The following is a 19143-nucleotide window of genomic DNA, read 5'->3' on the forward strand; positions in this document are numbered from 1 at the left end:
TATTCACAGGGCATGAGGTTAAGACACCTACTACCCAAAATTCATTGCCCAAGATTTGGTGACTTATACCCTAGAAAAGAGAGTCCTCCTCAATGCAGAAAGTGGCAAAGTCACCAGAAAACTAGAAATGAGCAAACACAGATAAAGAAATGACACAACATTCTCCCCTCGTCTCCTTTTGAAAGCCCTCATTCCACATGTATGAGCTTCCCACGGCTGCTGTGACAAATAGCACAAACTTAGCAGCTACAGCAACACAAATGCATGACCTTACAGTCCTGGAGGTCTGAAATCTGGAATGGGTCTCACGGGGCTAAAACCGGGTATCAGCAGGGCTGGTTCCTCCTGGAGGCTCTAAGGGACCGTCCGCTTTCTTGCCTTTTCCAGCTTCTAGAGGTCACCCCCACTTCTTGCTCTCGACCCCTTCCTGCATCTTCAAGGCCGGCAGTGGCCAGTCAAGTCCTTCTCATACCTCATCTCTCTGACCCTGACTCTCCTGCCTGATCCCGCGAGTGCATCAGGCCCACCCAGATAACCCAGGATCATCCCCCATTTCAAGGTCAGCTGTGCAGCAACCTTAATTTCATCCCCAACTTGAATCCGTGGCCACGTAACCTGCCATATTTACAAATTCCCTGGACTAGGACATGGGCATCTCTGGGGGCCGTTCTTCTGCCAACCATACCAAGCCAAGGACACTGTAAGGAGCTGATTTCCAACTCGCAGGACGGCCTCTGACCTGCTCACCCACTGACGGTGAAACCTCCACGCAGAGCGACTACTCATTTAACAGAGGGTGAGGACCGAGGCCTAGAAACCAGGAGAGGAGCGCGCCCGGGCCCCAGTGTCCTGGTCAGGGCAGCAAGAATGGACACAGGAGGGCTGCAGGTTCATAACTAGGACCTGCCCACAGAGGCTGCCTCCATCTAAGGCCTTGGTTTCCTGTCCTGGCCTAAAGGGCTCCACCAGTTCCTAAACAGGAAAACAAAAAGAACAGAGGTGCAAAAGTCTCCTCCAGATCCCTCCTGGAGGTAGCCTGGAGCCACTAGGAGAGAGGTATCACCCCAGCCTCTTCTCTTGCTCACTCTGTGCCATGCACTGGCCTCAGGGCCACCGTGGGTCAGGGGCCAGGATGCAGCAGTCAGCAGGACAGACCCGGTCCTGGAAACCCATGGAGCTGGCAGTACCCACTCACTGGAGGGACGCAGCCCATGCCTGCTAGTGACAGGCAGGGGCAGAGGCAGAAGCAGGTAGGGTGTGGGGGCCACAAGACACAGCCCACAGCCAATTATTCCCGTGGCCGTGTCACTGCCAGACTGCTCAGGAGCAAAATGCACTGAACCCGGTCACCTGCCACATGGCCGGCAGAAACTGGTTCATCTGCTTTGCCCTCAAAGCCCAAGCAACAAAGAACAGGGAAACGGCGACACCTTATTAAACACGAGCCAGACACACGCAAACAAGGATCGCGCTCCCCCCACTGCAAAACATCTGCTGCTGGCATGCCTTGGAGGAGGCCCCAGCTCCCTCCACCTGCCCAGAGCCAGGCAGGCGCCCTACCCATCTTTCTGGGAACCCCTGGCTTTGCAGGTCAAAGGGCGATATGGAATCCTGTAGGCAGCCAGGATCAGGACCTAGTCCCTGGGCAGCAGGGCTGGGGAAGGTAGCTCCTCCAGTCTCATCGAGAGGATAATCCTGTGCGGGGCCACCACAAAGACTTCTCGCAGCTGTGCTGAACTTCAAGTTACAGGATTAACTAAGAAAATAAAGATACTGGCTGCACACAGAAGCCACATTCAAGATACACCCGGAAAGGCCGGGGCCCAAAGCTGAGCCTCTATGCAGAAGTGAGAACGGGACATCAAGTCGTACTTAAAATGAAGGAACTAGGGCTTAGGGCATTCACTGCAGTGCTGGGATCTTAGACCACAGGGCAAGAGGCCCCTTGAGAGGCTGTAACGGGGCAGGACCATCACCAAAACGGTGGTGAGGGAAAACCTGGTGGCCTGTGTGGCTGTGACTCTCCTTTTGCAACTGTCCAGCGGTCACCCCGATTAGCACCTACTCCCTGGAAGACCCCAAAGCCTCTGCCTCCAAGGAGAGACCATCTGCCATTTATATACCCTCGATAGTAAATTTTAAAATCCCATTTCCCCCGCAAAGAGTCAAGGAAGTCAGGCCTGGGAGAAGAAACTCTGGGACCAAGGAAAGACTAAACCCAAAGGGTAAGGGAAGATGCAGACCCAGCCGGGAAATCAAAAACCGCCCAGAGTCTGGCTCAGGTACCCCCTACTTCTATGCTGTGCCTATAAACATGGAGCCTAAAGCTTCTCAGCGTCTGTGAGTGAAGCAGTAGCGAATGCCTCGCCAAACGAAACTGCAATTGGAGGGACATATTAAATACACCCAAAAGCATCACAACTGATCAAGAAAGCATTTAAGTTACAGAAAATAAAACTCAAAAGGCTGTCAAATGACATCTGTAAAGTACGCCCTTTCTCCCACTTCCTGAAGGTTAAAGATGAACGATATCAGACCACTGAATTCAGGCTCTCACTCAACATGCAAAAAGCAGCCCACAACTGAAGTGTGCCAGCCAGCATGGACGCAGGCTTGGCACCTGCAGTACGGTGGCTTCATAGTGACCAATCCAGAAAGACCACGGAGAAAACACTGCCACATCTCAGCGTCTGCAGCCCATTCAGACAAGCAAGCAGACACATGTATTACCCTCTAACACCTGCACAAACTCACCACCCAAGGCTCAGCAGCAGAAGGGCAGCCCGTCCCAACTGGACAGTGGATTTGGATTCTTTCTCTTTTCTTTCTGTTATTCATGTGACACAAGCCACCACGGGCAGAAATCGAACTCAGTCTTACAGTGGCCCGATTTCTCTCATCCTTTGAGGATGGTTATGTAAGTTCCGAAGACAGAGTAAAGAACGTATTTCAAATCAGATGCCACCAGACAGCTCATAAAAGCAGATTTATTAGAGATGCAAGAACAGGTGCTCAAAGGACAGCTAGGATAAAAACGCCAATAAAGCCAACAGGATAAAAAACGCCGCCGCCGATGTGAATGGAAAAAGGCTTCCAACATCATTGCCCCATATTTTTGGGAAGGGTGCAAAGTTGTGCTCTCTCCTGTGCACTGGCCTCATTAACAGCAATATAATTCAAACGCAATACAAATGATGTACAATTCGATCATAAAATCATCCTTGGCCGCCGTCACCTTCACATCCCAGAGCCACCTGCCCCCGCCGCTTAACGCTGGATGAAACGAAGTAGCTAATCTTACAAGAGAATTTAGGCCTGTGACAAAAATCACGGTCCCTCAGCCAGGGAAGAAGGGGAGCTAAAATGTTCACAGGAAGTGGGGTGTTGCCAGGCAACTTGATCAGCTCTGCTCCCCATAGCATTCTGCAGGGACCCAGCCCCCTGCCAAGTTATAAAGATAAGAGTACACATATGTACAAAATAGTGAATCCCACATCTGCCTGGAATCGCTTTCCACCTGATGGACAACACAAAGTGGAGCAAGGAGTCAAAGCACAAAAACGAAATGTTTTGTGTTAAATGTTAAATATGGAAAATCCAAATAATGGTCATTAATAATGATGTTAAAATGTTACCATTTGAAATTACTTACCACATCCTAAATGGTAACTTATGTGTCAGGAATTCAATATGCTTTCCATAATCCTTGCACCAAGTCTTTCAAGTAGGTAGAGTATAGATGGGGAAGTTAAGGCACTGAAGAATTAACTAAGTGCCAGAGGAGTTGGGGGTTTTGTTGTTGTTGTTTTGTTTTTTGTTGTGGTTTGTTTGAGTTTTTTAGTTTTTTTTTTTTCCAGCGGAGTCTCACTCTGTCACCCAGGCTAGAATACAGAGGCTGATCATGGCTCACTACAGCCTTGACCTCCCGGGCTCAAGCTATCCTCCCACTCCAGCCGCCCAAGTAGCTGGGACCATAGGTGCCCACGAGCATGCCCAGCTAATTTGTTTATTTTTTGTAGAGATAGGGTCTCTCTAGGTTGCCCAACGTGGTCTTGAACTTCTGGGCTCAAGTGATTCTCTCAAAATACAGGGATTATAGGTATGAGCTACCATGCCCAGTCCAGGATTTGTATTTGAAGCCAGCAGTTCATCTTTCTATGCCATGTTCTTAAACACTGCACCTTACTACCCAAAACTGTGGGCAGAGACCAGTGGGTAGGTTCCGCAAATTCAGTGCCTTTATCCGGAAGCCTGGGGGATGCTTTCCAGACTGAAGTGAACCGAGATTGGCAGTTAGTGGTAACATGGGATTAGTCCCACCTCCTTGCACTGTTATAAACCACTTGGCAGAACGTTTGTATATGAATGGTGGGCACCCTCTGTAAGACAGAGGGCAAAGTGGTACAACGGTTTTCTGGAGCTGGGACGTCTTGGCCCTAAGGCCTAGTTCTGTCATTCCTAACTGCATGAACTTGAGGAAGTTACTTCTCTAAGCGTCAGCGTTCCCATCTGTAAATGGGCATAACTGCAGTCCTGACTTAATGAGCTTGTTGTGAGGGTTAAGTGAATTCATACATGATAATTAGGAACTACTAACACAATCACCAAAATTGCTAGAGGATTAAATAATTCCACAGATAAAAACTTTTTTTTTTTTTTGAGATGGAGTCTTGCTCTATCACCTGCCTGGGGTGCAGTGGCACATCTTGGCTCATTGCAACCTTCGCCTCCCGAGTTCAAGCGATTCACCTGTCTCAGCCTCCTGAGTAGCTGGGATTACAGGCTCACGCCACCACACCAGGCTAATTTTTGTATTTTTAGTAGAGATGGGGGTTTCACCATGCTGGCCAGGCTGGTCTCGAACTCCTGACCTCAGGTGATCCGCCCACCTTGTCCTCCCAAAGTGCTGGGATTACAGGCGTGAGCCACCGCGCCCAGCCATGAAAACTTTCTTTAGCCATAGTCTCACTATAAACATGCCACTTACCAAAAAAACGCGCACAATAACCATACTCAGGATACAAACAACAGCCATTAATGAACTTTGTAGTTAATACTAAAAGTTACTCCTCACTTGATTCTTTATTTGCAAAAGCTTTCATGGTTCTTAAAAGTGTTTAGTATTCACCAATTTTACTGTTAACGTTTCTAATGAGAATTTTCTAAAACTGAGGCACAGATGTGAAAAAGTGCTCTGATCAATCGGTAACAGATTTGGGATGGAATTCCCAGGCGCCAGTCTTTGCGCCCACCCGCTGGCAATATGTTGCCTCACGTGAGCATCTTTAAGACCTTTTTATTCCAGATAAAAGAATTAGGTGCCTTCTGGTAGAAAAGAAAGTAGATCTTTAGGATCAAGTCGCAGAGGCTGGCCAATCAGCCCAGCTTCTCATTTGAACTTGACCCAGACAGTAAAACAAACTTTACCATAAGGCAGGCGAGACTAACTTTTGTTATGTCTTTTCTATTCATTTTCTATTTCTGAATCGAATCTGAACTACTTTGTGGCCAACATACGACACCAGCTTCTGAGTGTGGGAATCACAGGATTTCAGGATTCAGCGGCTTCCGGCAGGATCCCCTAGGTTATGTTTAGCAATCTTCAGTTTTTCCGGGTTTTTTTCCTTCCTTTCGTTCTTTCTTTTTCTTTTTTCTTTCCTTTTTTTTTTTTTTTTTTTTCCCAAAGGAAAGAACAAGGGAGCCCAGGCGGAACGGAAGTGAGTATCCCGACACGCGGATCTTAAACAACCCAGACCACCAAGCCCGACAGGCCAGGAAAGCTGAGCGCGCGCCGCTGGGGGGACGCACACTTTGGGGGCTGTGTGGGCGCGCGCCGGCACCCCACAAGTTCCCATTCGTCTGCTCCGCCGATCCAGTCAGACAAAGACCGCAAGTTCCCCGGTCCACGGCTCCAGAAAGGCGGGGACCAGTCTCCCCGAATTAGGCCCATTCCGAGCCCGGGGCGCCCTCACTCGCCGCGGGGGAATGTCCCTGGGTGCCCCTGCGTGATCCGGGTCCTCCCGCAACGCTCCCGCTCCTGCTGGCGCCCTGTACCCCGAGGACAGCGACCGGACCCCGGCCCCTCCCCGGTCCCACGGCTGCAGGCCCACGCGCCCCGCGCGCCCCATGCGTCCCCGCCCCAGCTCCGCCGAGGGGGCGCTGCTCGGTGCGCGGTGGACCCCTCGGACCCCGCCCCTGCGGCCCAGTCCGGGCCCCGATACCCACCCGGGTCCCGCTGCGGGGGCCGGATTCGCGCCGGCTCGGAGAGCCGCCACCGTCGCCTCCGCCGCTGCCGCCGCCAGTGAGGCGCGGCGGGGCGGTGACGCGCGGGGAGGCCCGGCCCCCGGCCCGCCCCCAGGCCCGCCCCCGGCCCGGCCCCTGCCTGCCCCGGCCGGGCTCCCAGCTTGCCTTCTGGTTCAGCCCTGGGCCCAAGCCTCTCGTACCCTGCTGGCCCTCTCTCAGGCCTCGCCGCGCCCCGGCCCAGGGGACTGTGCCCTGACCCGAGCCCCGCGTCCCTGAGGGAAAGGCAGGGCCCCTCGGACGCTCCGCGTGCGCGCAGGCCCTCCGCTGCCGCCCTCTGCAGGGAGATTTCTCTTATTTGGGGCTAGGAAGGGAAGACACGCTCCGGAAGCCCCCCGGACGTCCCTGCTTCCCAAGGAGTCTCCGTAGGACCCCTGGAGAGGGGCGCCGGAGCCCCGTAGGGCCGGAGATGGAAAAGCGCGCGCCATGCGAGGGGTCCCGTGCCTCCGGTGCCCCCAGCCCGCCTCCCACTCCCGGGCGCTTAGCAGTCCGGGGTCCCCAGGAGCCCGGCAGATCCCTCCGGGACCTCGAGCCGCCTGCTGGGCACACGCCGACGCCGCTGTCGCTTTACAGAAACTGAGGGCGGCCGAGGGGGCACCTGAGCGCAGAGAGCGATAAAGGAAATGCATGGTCGGGCTCTAATTACAGTCTAAGGGATGACACGTCGAGATGGCGCGGGTCTCTGCGTGCGTGGAGATGGCACAAAGGCCGCGCCGCCCCCGGCGGCCCCCGCCCTCGCAGCGCGCGTGGTCCCGGCCCCGCCGGATGTTGACGGCGTCACCTAGCAACGGGAGATGGCGGAACCGGGCGGCGGGGCGGGCGGGTAAGCCGGGCCGAGGGGCAGCGGGTCTTGGAGCCGCCAGGCCGCGCTCTCCGGTCACCGCGCCAGGTGGCCCCCGCGTCGGCCCCTGCCTCGCCCCTTCGCCTCCACTCCCACTTCCTCTCACCTGTATCCCTTCTCTCGCCATTTTGCTGGCCTTGCCCATCCCCCGCCAACCCTTCTCACTTCTTCCCTCCTGTCCCTTTGTCCTCTCTCAGCCTCCCTCTTTCCCCTACTCCAAGCGCGCGACTCCCTCTAAAACCCGGGACTGCTCGCCCTGCAGTCACCATGGCAACCACTCTGCGTGGCGGTCCCTGCACGCAGTCCTTCTAACAGCAGAGGGCTCTGCAGGGCTCTGCAGGACGCGGGTCTGTGGGATGCCGCCCCTGACCTTGTCACTCGCTGTGGCTGGAGACCAGCCCGGCCCCGTGCCTCCCTCCTGCAAGGACAGATCCCCTCTCACAGGCTTGGGGGTGACCCGCGATGGGAGGGGTCCCTGCAGTTAGGCAGCCCCGCGATGGACCGCTGTCACCGTCCTGGGGCCTGGTGGAAGCACTGAGCGCGCACAGGGAGGGCGGCTGGGTGAAGATCCCTGCCACTGGGCCTCTGCTCGCTTAGGCTCTGTTTGAAAGGATAGAAACGATTGGAAAGATTTTGGCCTTTTTACCTTAGACACATCGGTATTGTTTCTTTTTTTTAAGGTGGGTCTGTATGTACTGACATGGAAAGACTAAAGGTATTATTAATAAAACGATAGGCATAAATGTAAAAGGATAGGTATACTATGATCTCTAATTCAGGGTATGTGTGTGTGTTTAAAGCATAGAAAAATGTTGAAAGAGTGTAGTCCTCAATGTTACCAGTGATTATCTTGGGAAGGAAAGGGAAGATCACGGGGAACTGTCACTGTCTGTCTCGAACATATCTGTATTCCTTTGACAGATAAAAATAGCTTGAATCTTTAATTTTTTTAAAAAAGCAATATATATGTGTGTATATATATACGTGTGTGTGTCTATATATATATACCACGGCATTCTTGTGCTACATAAATCGTGGAGAAACTCAGAGTCCCTAGAACATTTACTCTGATCGCACTACTTTCTCTACTTTGTATTTCTTTTCCCCAGTTTTGTCCCAGACACGAGTTATATTTGAGGTGACTTTTCTGGGGTGATGTAATCCTGCTGTTCCTTCGATGTTTTAATCATTATATTTTTCATTCATTCGTGGAGCTTTGCTGTTGTGGCACCTCTGCCAACTGACAGACATGATATAGTGCTGTGGATCCTGACAAACAGTACGAAGTCCTGACAACAGCCTGGGGGTGGGGGAGCAGAGAAGTAACAAGTAAATAAACAGATATGCAGAATTCAGGAGGGGATAAGGGCCAAGAAAAAGAAAAGAAAACTGTTGCTTGAAACTGTTCAATTATTTCTCTAAAACCAGGTCTCATCCGGAAGATGGATTGGCTTCTGAGGGAGAGAAGGAAGGGAATAATGAAAGCCACATGGTAAAATTCCCTATGGGAAGTTATTCGGGGCTTATATTTACTAGGAATTAAAGAGAATCAGAGGCCGGGCACGGTGGCTCACGCCTGTAATCCCAACACTTTGGGAGGCCAAGGCAGGTGGATCACATGAAGTTAGGAGTTCAAGATGAGCCTGGCCAACATGGCAAAACCCCATCTCTACTAAAAATATAAAAATTAGCTAGGCATGGTAGTGTGTGCCTGTAGTCCCAGCTACTCGGGAGGCTGAGGCAGGAGAATGGCTTGAACTCGGGAGGCAGAGGTTGCAGTGAGCCAAGATCATGCCATTGCACTCCAGCCTGGGTGACAAGAGTGAAACTCTGTCTCAAAAATAAATAAATAGACCGGGCGCAGTGACTGATGCCTGTAATTCCAGCACTTGGGGAGGCCGACACAGGCAGATCACGAGGTCAAAAGATCGAGGCTATCCTGGCCAACATGGTAAAATCTGTCTCTACTAAAAATACAAAAATTAGCCGGGAGTGGTGGTTCATGCCTGTAGTCCCAGCTACTCAGGAGGCTGAGGCAGGAGAATGGCTTGAACCTGGGAGATAGAGTTTGAAGTGAGCCAAGATTGTGCCACTGCACTCAGCCTGGCAATAGAGCGAGACTCCGTCTCAAAAAATAAATAAATAAAATAAAATTTAAAATAAATAAATAAAGAGAATTTGGACTTGATCAAGTATATTGTGTGATGACATTATCTTGCACTGGAACAAACTCAGTTCAGTTGAAGAGAGACTCATTTTCTTCCTACCCCATTCTAAAGTGTCAGTGATTAGTCAGGGATGCAAAGAATGTCCACCTTTGGGTTGCCCTGAGTTTTTCAGAACTCATTTCCTGTAACGAAGGATGCAAAAATGATTATGAAAAGCAGAGAGGGCCGGGCATGGTGGCTCATGCCTGTAGTCCCAGCACTTTGGGAGGCTGAGGCAGATGGATCGCTTGAGGCCAGGAGTTCAAGACCAGCCTGGTCAACATGATGAAACCCCATCCCTACTAAAAATGGGAAAATTAACAGGGCATGGTGGTACACACCTGTCGTCCCAGCTACTTGGGAGGCTGAAGCAGGAGAATCGCTTGAACCCAGGAGATGGAAGTTGCAGTGGGCCGAGATCACGCCACTGCACTCCAGCCTGGGCAACAGAGTGAGACCCTGTCACAAAAAAAAAAAATTAGAAAAGAAAGAACAGATAAACTGAAGCATGAAACATGATTTATTTTTATTTATTTATTTTTTTTTTTTTTGAGACAGAGTCTCACTCTATCTCTAGGCTGAAGTGCAATGGCACAATCTCGGCTCACTGCAACCTCCGCCTTCCGAGTTCAAGCCATTCTCCTGGCCCCAGCCTCCCGAGTAGCTGGGATCACAGGTGCACACCACCAAACCCAGCTAATTTGTGTATTTTTAGTAGGGATGGGGTTTTACCATGTTGGTCAGGATGGTCTCGATCCCCTGACCTCGTGATCTGCCTGCCTTGGCCTCCCAAAGTGAAACATGATCTCATATTGATGCTGAGAAGAGTATAAATGCAGTTTTCCCATTCGTATAATTTCACTATAAAGAATAAAACCTCACAAGGTCCTTTATACCTTGTTTCCTGAATTTTTTTCCTGCCACACCTTTACAGGCGTCACCACCAGAGAAGGATGATGGCCAGAAAAGTGAAGAAGCTGTCAGTAGCACAGAGCATCCTGAAGAAGTCACAACCCAAGCGGAAGCTGCAATTGAAGAGGGGGAGGTCGAGACAGAAGGGGAAGCTGCCGTGGAAGGGGAAACCACAGTGGAAGAGGAGACTGTGTCCTATGGAGATGCTGAAAGCGAAGAGGAATATTACTATTCAGAAGCTTCATCCGCCGAAGGGCAGATCGGTGCTACAGATATGACTTACCCATATTTCAGTCCTCAGGAACTGCCTGGAGAGGAGGCACACGATAGTGCTAGTGGGGAAGCTGGTCTCGAAGGCTCCCACCGAGAGGCCACCGGTCCACCAGAATCCAGAGAAGGGAGGGTCACCTCCCCAGAGCCATCTCACAGAGTCTTAGGCCCGTCAGAGCAAATGGGCCAGGTCACCTCTGGGCCAGCAGTAGGCAGATTGGTGAGTAGTCCTGACTTCTGTTTTGTGCCAGTGTCTCACGGCCTACAGGGTTTGTCACCCTATGTGAGGAACTTGGGGATACACTATAAATACAAACTGCAATCCCTGTTAGAAATTTCTTAGCAGGGCTGGGTGCTGTGGCTCATGCCTGTAATCCCAGCACTTTGGGAGGCGAAGGTGGGTGGATCACCTGAGGTCAGGAGTTTGAGACCAGCCTGGCCAACCTGGTGAAACCCTGTCTCTAGTAAACATGCAAAAATTAGCCAGGTGTGGTGGCGCACACCTGTAATCCCAGCTACTCAGAAGGCTGAGGTGGGAGAATTGCTTGAACCTGAAAGGCGGAGGCTGCAGTGAGCCAAGATCGCACCATTGCACTCCGGCCTGGGCAAGAATGAGACCTTGTCTGGAAAAAAAAAAAAAAAAAAAAAAAAATTCTTAGCAAGCTTAGGTCTCAGGATTCACGATCAAATGCTGAGAGATCCTGGACTCTGCTTCAGTGTTCCCAAGCCTAAGGCTGGAGGCCTCCATAGCCGCCATCCACCTAAGGGCATCCACGTTTCCAGGCTTCCAAAGCAGCATTGTCCAATATGGTCCATCAGTCACATGTGGCTACAGAGAGCTCTCCAAATGTGACTTGCAAGCTGGAGGAATGGAGCTTTTAACTGTTTGTAATTTCCATTTAAATAGCCACCTGTTGCCAGCAGCTGCCATAATGAATAGTGCAGTTCTAGATAATAACAATGAGACAATAGCTGCATTCTTATATTTTTTCATTAATTTTTTTTTTTTTTTTTGAGACAGAGTCTCACTCTGTCGCCCAGGCTAGAGTGCAGTGGCGCAGTCACTGCAAGCTCCGCCTCCTGGGTTCACGCCATTTTCCCGCCTCAGCCTCCCAAGCAGCTGGGATTACAGGCACCTGCCACTGCGCCCGGCTAATTTTTTGTATTTTTAGTAGAGACGGGGTTTCACCGTGTTAGCCAGGATGGTCTCGATCTCCTGACCTCGTGATCCGCCCGCCTCGGCCTCCCAAAGTGCTGGGATTACAGGCGTGAGCCACCGTGCCCGGCCCAATTTTCTTTAAACAATCACAAAGTTACAGAAAAAAATGAAGTGCAGTAAAATGGATCTTTTATTTTCTTTTTTTTTTTTTTTTTTTTTTTTTTTGAGACGGAGTCTCGCTGTGTCGCCCAGGCTGGAGTGCAGTGGCCGGATCTCAGCTCACTGCAAGCTCCGCCTCCCGGGTTTATGCCATTCTCCTGCCTCAGCCTCCCGAGTAGCTGGGACTACAGGCGCCCGCCACGGCGCCCGGCTAGTTTTTTGTATTTTTTTTTTTTAGTAGAGACGGGGTTTCACCATGTTAGCCAGGATGGTCTCGATCTCCTGACCTTGTGATCCACCCGTCTCGGCCTCCCAAAGTGCTGGGATTACAGGCTTGAGCCACCGCGCCCGGCCTGGTATTTTCTTAAACATTGGAGAGTGAGTTGTGGATCTGATGCACCAAAGCCTTCGAATGCTTCTGTATGTGTTTCCCACAAACAGCTGTGACACAACCTTCAACATCTGGAAATTGGGCCAGGCATGGTGGTGCACGCCTGTAATCCCAGCACTTTGGGAGGCCAAGGCGGGTGGATCATTTGAGGCCAGGAGTTCGATACCAGCCTGGGCAACACCCTAAATGATGCCTGAGCATTCCTTGGAAATGGAGCAAGGCAATTACCAGATTTTTTTTTTCTTTTTTTTCTTTTTTTTCTTTTTTTTTTTTTTTTTTGAGATGAAGTCTCGCTCTGTCACCCAGGCTGGAGTGCAGTGGCATGATCTTGACTCACTGCAACCTCTGCCTCTCGGGTTCAAGCAATTCTCCTGCCTCAGCCTCCTGAGTAGCTGGGACTGCAGGCACACACCATCACACCCGGCTAAAATTTGGTATTTTTGGTAGAGATGGGGTTTCACTATGTTGGCCAGGCTGGTCTTGAACTCCTGACTTCAAATGATCCGCCTGCCTCAGCTTTCCAACGTGTTGGGATTACAGGCGTAAACCATCGCTACTGGCCGGTATTTCACATTTTTGATGCCATTATAAATGGTTTCCAATTGTATGTTGCTAGCATGCAGAAATACAATTGGTTTTTGTATACTCACCTGATATTCTGCCACACTGCTAAAGTCCTTCACTTGTTAGACTAGCTTGTTTGTAGAATCCGTAGGCTTTTTCACAAAGATAATCATGTCATCTGAGAAAAAAGGCAGTTAACATCTTCCTTTCCAATCCAGATGCCTTTTCTTTCTTTTTCTTGCCTGATTACATTGGCTAGAACCTCCAGCACTATGTTGAATAGAAGTGGTGAGAGCAGACCTCTTGTCTTGCCCTGATCTTACGGGAAAAGCATTCAGTCTTTGACTGTAAAGCACCATGTTTGTTGTGGGTGTTGTAGATGCCCTTTATCAGGTTAAGGAAGTTCCCTTGTATTCTCGGTTTGTTGAATGTTGTTGTGTTGTTGTGGTTTTTTAATCATAAAAGGGTATTGGTTTTGTCAAATCCTTTTCTGTGTCTGTTCAGAAGACTTTATTTTCCTTTTTAGTTAGTTAATTTGGTGGATTTCATTGGTTGATTTTCAAATGTGCAGGCAACCCTACACTCTGAGATAAACACAGGGAGCCACTTCGGAGCCATGTGAATGTCGGTTCCTCATTAAACTCTTGGTTTATTTATATTCTTACATCTGCATAGACTCAGGCTCTGCATGTGATTCACTGGGTTATAACCCGTTACTGTCATCATGTATTTTGATGCTCAGTTTGGCCAATGAGGGCCCATTTAAACCAGCTTTCGTGTCGTCTGATGCGCCTCCATCCTTCTTTGAGGACTTTCTTGCTTTCTGGCATAGACTGCCCAGTCTTAGAATCAGACATTTCTCCAGGAGCACTGTTTCTGTTAGTGGAAAATAGAATTTAGAAGTTATGACTTGGGTGCTGGGGTCCTCATTGATGCTGGGGTGTCACTGTCCCCAGGCCCTCTCAGTGGCAGGAGATAGGACCTGTGTGCATGTACTGTCCATACTTCCCCCACATTTATGTATGTTCCATGTACACAGATATTCGCTCACATCTATATTTATTGGAATACACCCCTGCCCCCGGCCTTGGCTCACAACAGCCCCTCTAATTCTATCTCACCTCCATAAGGGGTCCCTCCCAGTTTTCTCCTCTTCCATTTTTTGTTTTTTGTTTTTTTTCTGAAACATGGTCTTGCCCAAGTAGCTGGGACTACAAGCACTCACCATCATGCCCAGCTAATTTTTGTATTTTTTGTACGGGGGCGTTTCACCGTGATACCCAGTCTGGTCTTGAACTCCTGGGCTCAACCAATCCTCCCGCCTCAACCTCCCAAAGTGCTGGGATTACAGGCATGAGCCACCGCACCCAGCCTCCTCTTCCATATTTGTAGCTCCTTTCTCCAACAGGGAGAAGCCTGGCCCCATGATCCTTACTATATTCACCAATGTGATCAATCTGGATCTGGATGTGACCTGTCTCCCACTTTCACTGCCTTGGCTGCCCCGACCCCCGGCATAGCTTAGGTTTCAGTTGTTCTGGAAGAGGAGATGGGAGCGTGGAAGGGAGGCAGGGAAAGAGGCTGCTTTATGCTTCTGAGCACTGACTCTGGGCTGGACACCGTTCTGTGTTGTCTTAGAATCCTAACAACTCTATGAGGTAGGAACTATGATTGTGCCCATTGTACAGATGAGGAAACTGAGAGGTGAAGGGTCATTGCATAGTCACCCAGCTGTTGTGGCAAATGGTAGCTCTTGCTTCAAAGCCACCGTTCTGAACCACAAGGCACCCATCCCTCCTACTCCCCCACCCTGGGAAACCCGAAAGAGTTTCTAAAAGTCACTTTGGAGAATAGCATGCTTCGGTATTCGGTGAGCCCTAATTAAGTTTTATGATCACAAGTGACAAATATAAAACCAAAACCACTTTTAAGAGTTTATCAACAACAACAGGCCAGGCCTAGTGGCTCGTGGCTGTAATCCCAGCACTTTGGGAGGCCGAGGCAGGCGGATCACTTGAGACCAGGAGTTCAAGACCAGCCTGGCCAACATGGTGAAACCCCATCTCTACTGAAAATGCAAAAATTAGCCAGGTGTGGTGGCGCACGCCTGTAATTCCAGCTACTCGGGAGGCTGAGGCAGGAGAATCGCTTGAACCCAGGAGGCGGCGTTTGCAGTGAACTGAGATCGCGCCACTGCACTCCAGCCTGGGCGACAGAGCGAGATGCCATCTCAAAACAACAACAACAACAAAAAAAAAAAAAACCCTGAAAAACAGAGCTGGGGAAAGCCATTAAGGGGAGGGTTTCCCATAACCAAAACTATCAGAAAAGACTCTGCAAAACCCACAATGTTGCACAGAGGTCATCATAACCTTTCAAAACAAAAACAAACACTTCCGCAAGGACAGCTGCCCAGCAACTGCCTGTGGAAACTTCGAGTGATGCTACCCTGTTATTGATCCTTACAGCCAAGGAGAATTATTGCAAAACAATTATGTCAGCCTCCTCATTTTTCCTTTATTGACTTTCATCTTCCTTGACCTCCCTGAATACAAACATAATTTACTATGGCACATGTATTCCCACCGCAATGCCCTATCCCCAAATAAATATCAGTTTCCTTTATGGAACCTCTCTCTGTTATTTAGGATGATACATTGCTCAAAATTTAACGTAATTGTTAAAGTAATAGGAAATCACTTGGATATAAAGATCATCATTTGACTTTAGCAAATGTTCAAAATGGAAAACATCTACCTCTCCCTCGCCCAGGGAATTCAGAAGTGGTTCCCCCAGCTCACACCTGTAATCCCAGCACTTTGGTAGGCCAAAGCGGAAAGGCTGAATGAGGCCAGGAGTTTGAGACCAGCTAGGGAACATAGCCAGACCCCACCTCTAAATAAAATATTAAAAAATTAGACCAGTGTGGTGGTGTGCACCTGTAGTCCCAGCTCTCTGGAGGCTAAGGAGGGAGGATCACTTGAGCCCAGAGGTTGGGGGTTGCAGTGAGCTATGATTGCAACACTGCACGTCAGCCTAGGTGGCAGAGTGAGACCCTTACTCAATAATAATAAAAATAATAATAATAAAGGAGTGGTTTCTGCCTGTCTGGGTCTGTAGCTAAGTGTAAACACTCAGGCACAAGAATGTGTGGGTCATGGGATCTTTTGCTCCCACATGCTGAGCACCTCAAGGACGGGAAACCACGATTCTGAGCACCCTCTTCATGAAAGCATGCGGGAAAGCCTCGGCTCCCAGCCAGGGTCTCCCAAGAGGACTGTTTCCTCTTCTCTCCTTTCAAACCAGCCCCCTTTAGGGAAATTTCAATAAGAAAATGTCTTCCCTTCATAAAAACACCTGACTCGATTTTAACTTTATTTATTTTTGAGAAGGGGTCTTGCTCTGTTGCCCAGGCTGTAGTGCAGTGCTGTGATCTCCACTCACTGCAACCTCCACCTCCAGGGTTCAAGTGATTCTTGTGCCTCAGCCTCCCAAGTAGCTGGGATTACAGGCATGCACCACCACACCTGGCTAATTTTTGCATTTTTAGTAGAGACGGGGTTTCACCATGTTACCCAGGCTGGTCTCGAACTCCTGACCTCAAGTGATTGACCTGCCTCAGCCTCCCAAAGTGCTAGGATTACAGGCATGAGCCACCGCGCCTGGCCAGGTTTTTTTAAAAAACACGCAGGTGACTATATTTTGATTCTGACAACTTTCACAAATGTAATGAGTTAAAATTGAATAACTTCTCAGTGGCAGTTAATCCCTTGTTGACTTAGTTTGGGTTGTTCTTGCCACAGACAGGATCCACAGGGGAGCCCCAGGGGCAGGTGCTCCCGACGGGCGCATGGCACCGCTTCCGGCTGAGCCACTGGAGCAGCATCGAGTCCTCGGACCTGGAGGAGTTCCTCGAACAGGAGCCAGGTGCCGCCCACCCGCTGAGGTCATGCTGCTGTGGCGGCAATGAGCCACTTGCACAGGCCCTTCTGTGCAAGGGACGCCACTTCGTTTGTCATCCGTTCGTTACCTGTTTCCTGAGTGGCTGTGAGCTGAAAGAGAAAAATCTTATTAACAGATATGGATAACATTTATTGGGCGTTTACTGTTTTATCTCATTTAATCCTAACAGTGACTGATGAAGTAGGAACCGTTCTGCGTTTAACAGACAGTTCCCCTAAGGGCATTAAGGAACGGGTTCGATGAAGTGACAGAATGCAGCCTTCGCTGAGATTCAGTGGTGCCCAGCCCCGTCTCCTGACGGCCATTTCTCGCTGCCTCCTGGTCTCAGAGCGAGGCATGCTGTGACAGCACCCCCAGGCCTGAATCTGTCTGCTGACTTTCAAAGGCTTTCCAGAACCCCCATCTTCTTACGTAGTCCCGGCATCCCAGTACTGTGGGCACGGGAGGGCAGATCAGGAAGTTGCAAATTCCCTGTGGTACCAACCTGCAGCCAGTCCAAAACCTTGCATTACTTGCAAATGACATGAACACAGCATCTGTCTAAATTAGTAAAAAACAGGCTGGGCGCCATGGCTCACGCCTGGAATCCCAGCACTTTGGGAGGCCAAGGCCAGTGGATCACCTGAGGTCAGGAGTTCAAGACCAGCCTGGCCAACATGGCGAAACCCCGTCTCTACTAAAAAATACAAAAATTAGCCAGGCATGGTGGCAGGCGCCTGTAATCCCAGCTACTTAGGAGGCTGGGACAGGAGAATCACTTGAACCTGGGAGGTGGAGGTTGCAATGAGCCAAGATTGAGCCACTGCATCCCAGCCTGGGCAACAAGAGCGAGACTCTATCTCAAAAACACAAAACAAAACATAATTAGCCGAGCGTAGTGGCGCGTACCTGTCATCCCAGCTACTTGTCACTCCCGAGAGATTGAGGGAAGCTGAGGCAGAAGAACCACTTGAACCTGGGAGGCAGAGGTTGCAGTAAGCTGAGACTGCACCACTGCACTCCAGCCTGAGCGACAGAGCAAGACCCTGTCTCTAAATAAGTAAATAAATAAATAAATTAGTACAAAACAGAACAGTGATCCCTCCAACCTAGAATTATGTAAAGGCCAAAACTAGAGCCTCATTTATTATTTCCTTTCTTTTGCAGTCTTATCAGCTGTTTCACATTTTTAAAAAAATTCAAATCGAGGCTGGGCGCAGTGGCTCACGCCTGTAATCCCAGCACTTTGGGAGGCCGAGGCCGGTGGATCACAAGGTCAGGAGTTTGAGACCAGTCTGGCCAACATGGTGAAATCCTGTCGCTACTAAAAATACAAAAATTAGCCGGACATGGTGGCGGGTGCCTGTAATCCCAGCTACTCAGGAGGCTGAGGCAGGAGAATCGCTTGAACCCAGGAGGCGGAGGTTGCAGTGAGCCGAGATCTCACCACTGCACTCCAGCCTGGGCGACAGAGTAAGACTCTGTCTGGAAAAAAAAAAAAAGGAATCTAATCCACTAGTTAAGTGGCCGCCTTTCTATTCACTCTTTCTGTGTAAAGAAGCCTGTCAAAAATAATTTCCTTCCTGCCTACCTTTAAAATGGGGCCCGTTCTCTGGGATGCTCCGAGTCAGTGAATAGAAGATGGGGTAAATGATGTTTCTGACCCACAGGCCATTTGGATGCTTTTGCTGTCACCTTCCCATCGTGCTGTAGGAGGCATGACAGCAGCTGTGCCATTGACGCCCCGGAAGAGAATCACTGAGCCTTCTCTCCAGCAGCTCGGCAACGTTTCGCTATTTCTCCCCACAGTGATCCCCCCAACGGCGCCCGATGCCCACCCCAGGGAAGGAGACCGGCCAGTCTTCCAGGACCAGATCCAGCAGCCCAGTTCCGAGGAAGAGGCCGTGGCAGAGAGCGTGGAGTCCGAGGGGAGTGACGAGGAAGGAGAAGATGAAGGGTCCCGACTGGTGGTTTTGGACCCAGACCACGTAAGGAAGCCTTCCCGGGTTTTACTTTTGCCTACACAGATGAAGAATGACTCAGGCCCCTTTCTCTGCCTGCACTGTGGCCCACTCCTGACCCCACATGCTGTACTTGTATCTCGCCTGTTCACTGCACCGTTTATGGGTACTGATTGACCTGCCTCTTCATAGGGTACTCTCTTCTAAGATTGGTACAGGCAAGGCCTGTGTTTCTCAAGCCCTGCCCTCTGGGGCCGGGTCATTCTGTGCTGTGCCTTGTGTGGTGTTGAACGGCATCCCTGAGGTCCCCCACTACATGCCAGGAGCATCCCCGCTTTGGTTGTGACCGTCAAAACTGTCTCCAGGCCAGGCATGGTGGCTCACGCCTGTAATCCCAGCACGTTGGGAGGCCAAGGTGTATGGATCACCTGAGGTCA

The 19143-nt window shown here is 50.3% G+C and overlaps 2 protein-coding genes across 6 annotated transcripts in view; one reads left to right on the forward strand and one right to left on the reverse strand.

Annotated features, from left to right (window-relative positions):
* Window positions 1-6319, reverse strand: part of TBC1D16 (TBC1 domain family member 16) — a 101202-nt gene extending 94883 nt beyond the window's left edge. For 4 of the 5 annotated variants that reach the window (XM_008013163.3, XM_037993235.2, XM_008013164.3 and 1 more), the window contains exon 1: window positions 6226-6319. The gene's annotated coding sequence lies outside the window, so the exon portion shown is untranslated. The remainder of the gene's footprint in view (window positions 1-6225) is intronic. The other variant, XM_073005462.1, reaches the window with a different exon arrangement.
* An 86-nt stretch (window positions 6320-6405) lies between these two features.
* Window positions 6406-19143, forward strand: part of CCDC40 (coiled-coil domain 40 molecular ruler complex subunit) — a 63761-nt gene continuing 51023 nt past the window's right edge. Inside the window, exons 1-5 of the mRNA XM_037993233.2 lie at window positions 6406-7123; window positions 8570-8633; window positions 10283-10750; window positions 16607-16730; window positions 18555-18733. Coding sequence (XP_037849161.2) covers window positions 7095-7123; window positions 8570-8633; window positions 10283-10750; window positions 16607-16730; window positions 18555-18733 — 864 coding nt within the window. The 5' untranslated portion in view covers window positions 6406-7094. The remainder of the gene's footprint in view (window positions 7124-8569; window positions 8634-10282; window positions 10751-16606; window positions 16731-18554; window positions 18734-19143) is intronic.

This window comes from Chlorocebus sabaeus, chromosome 16, assembly GCF_047675955.1.
Source record: "Chlorocebus sabaeus isolate Y175 chromosome 16, mChlSab1.0.hap1, whole genome shotgun sequence".
Classification (NCBI taxonomy): Eukaryota; Metazoa; Chordata; class Mammalia; order Primates; family Cercopithecidae; genus Chlorocebus; species Chlorocebus sabaeus.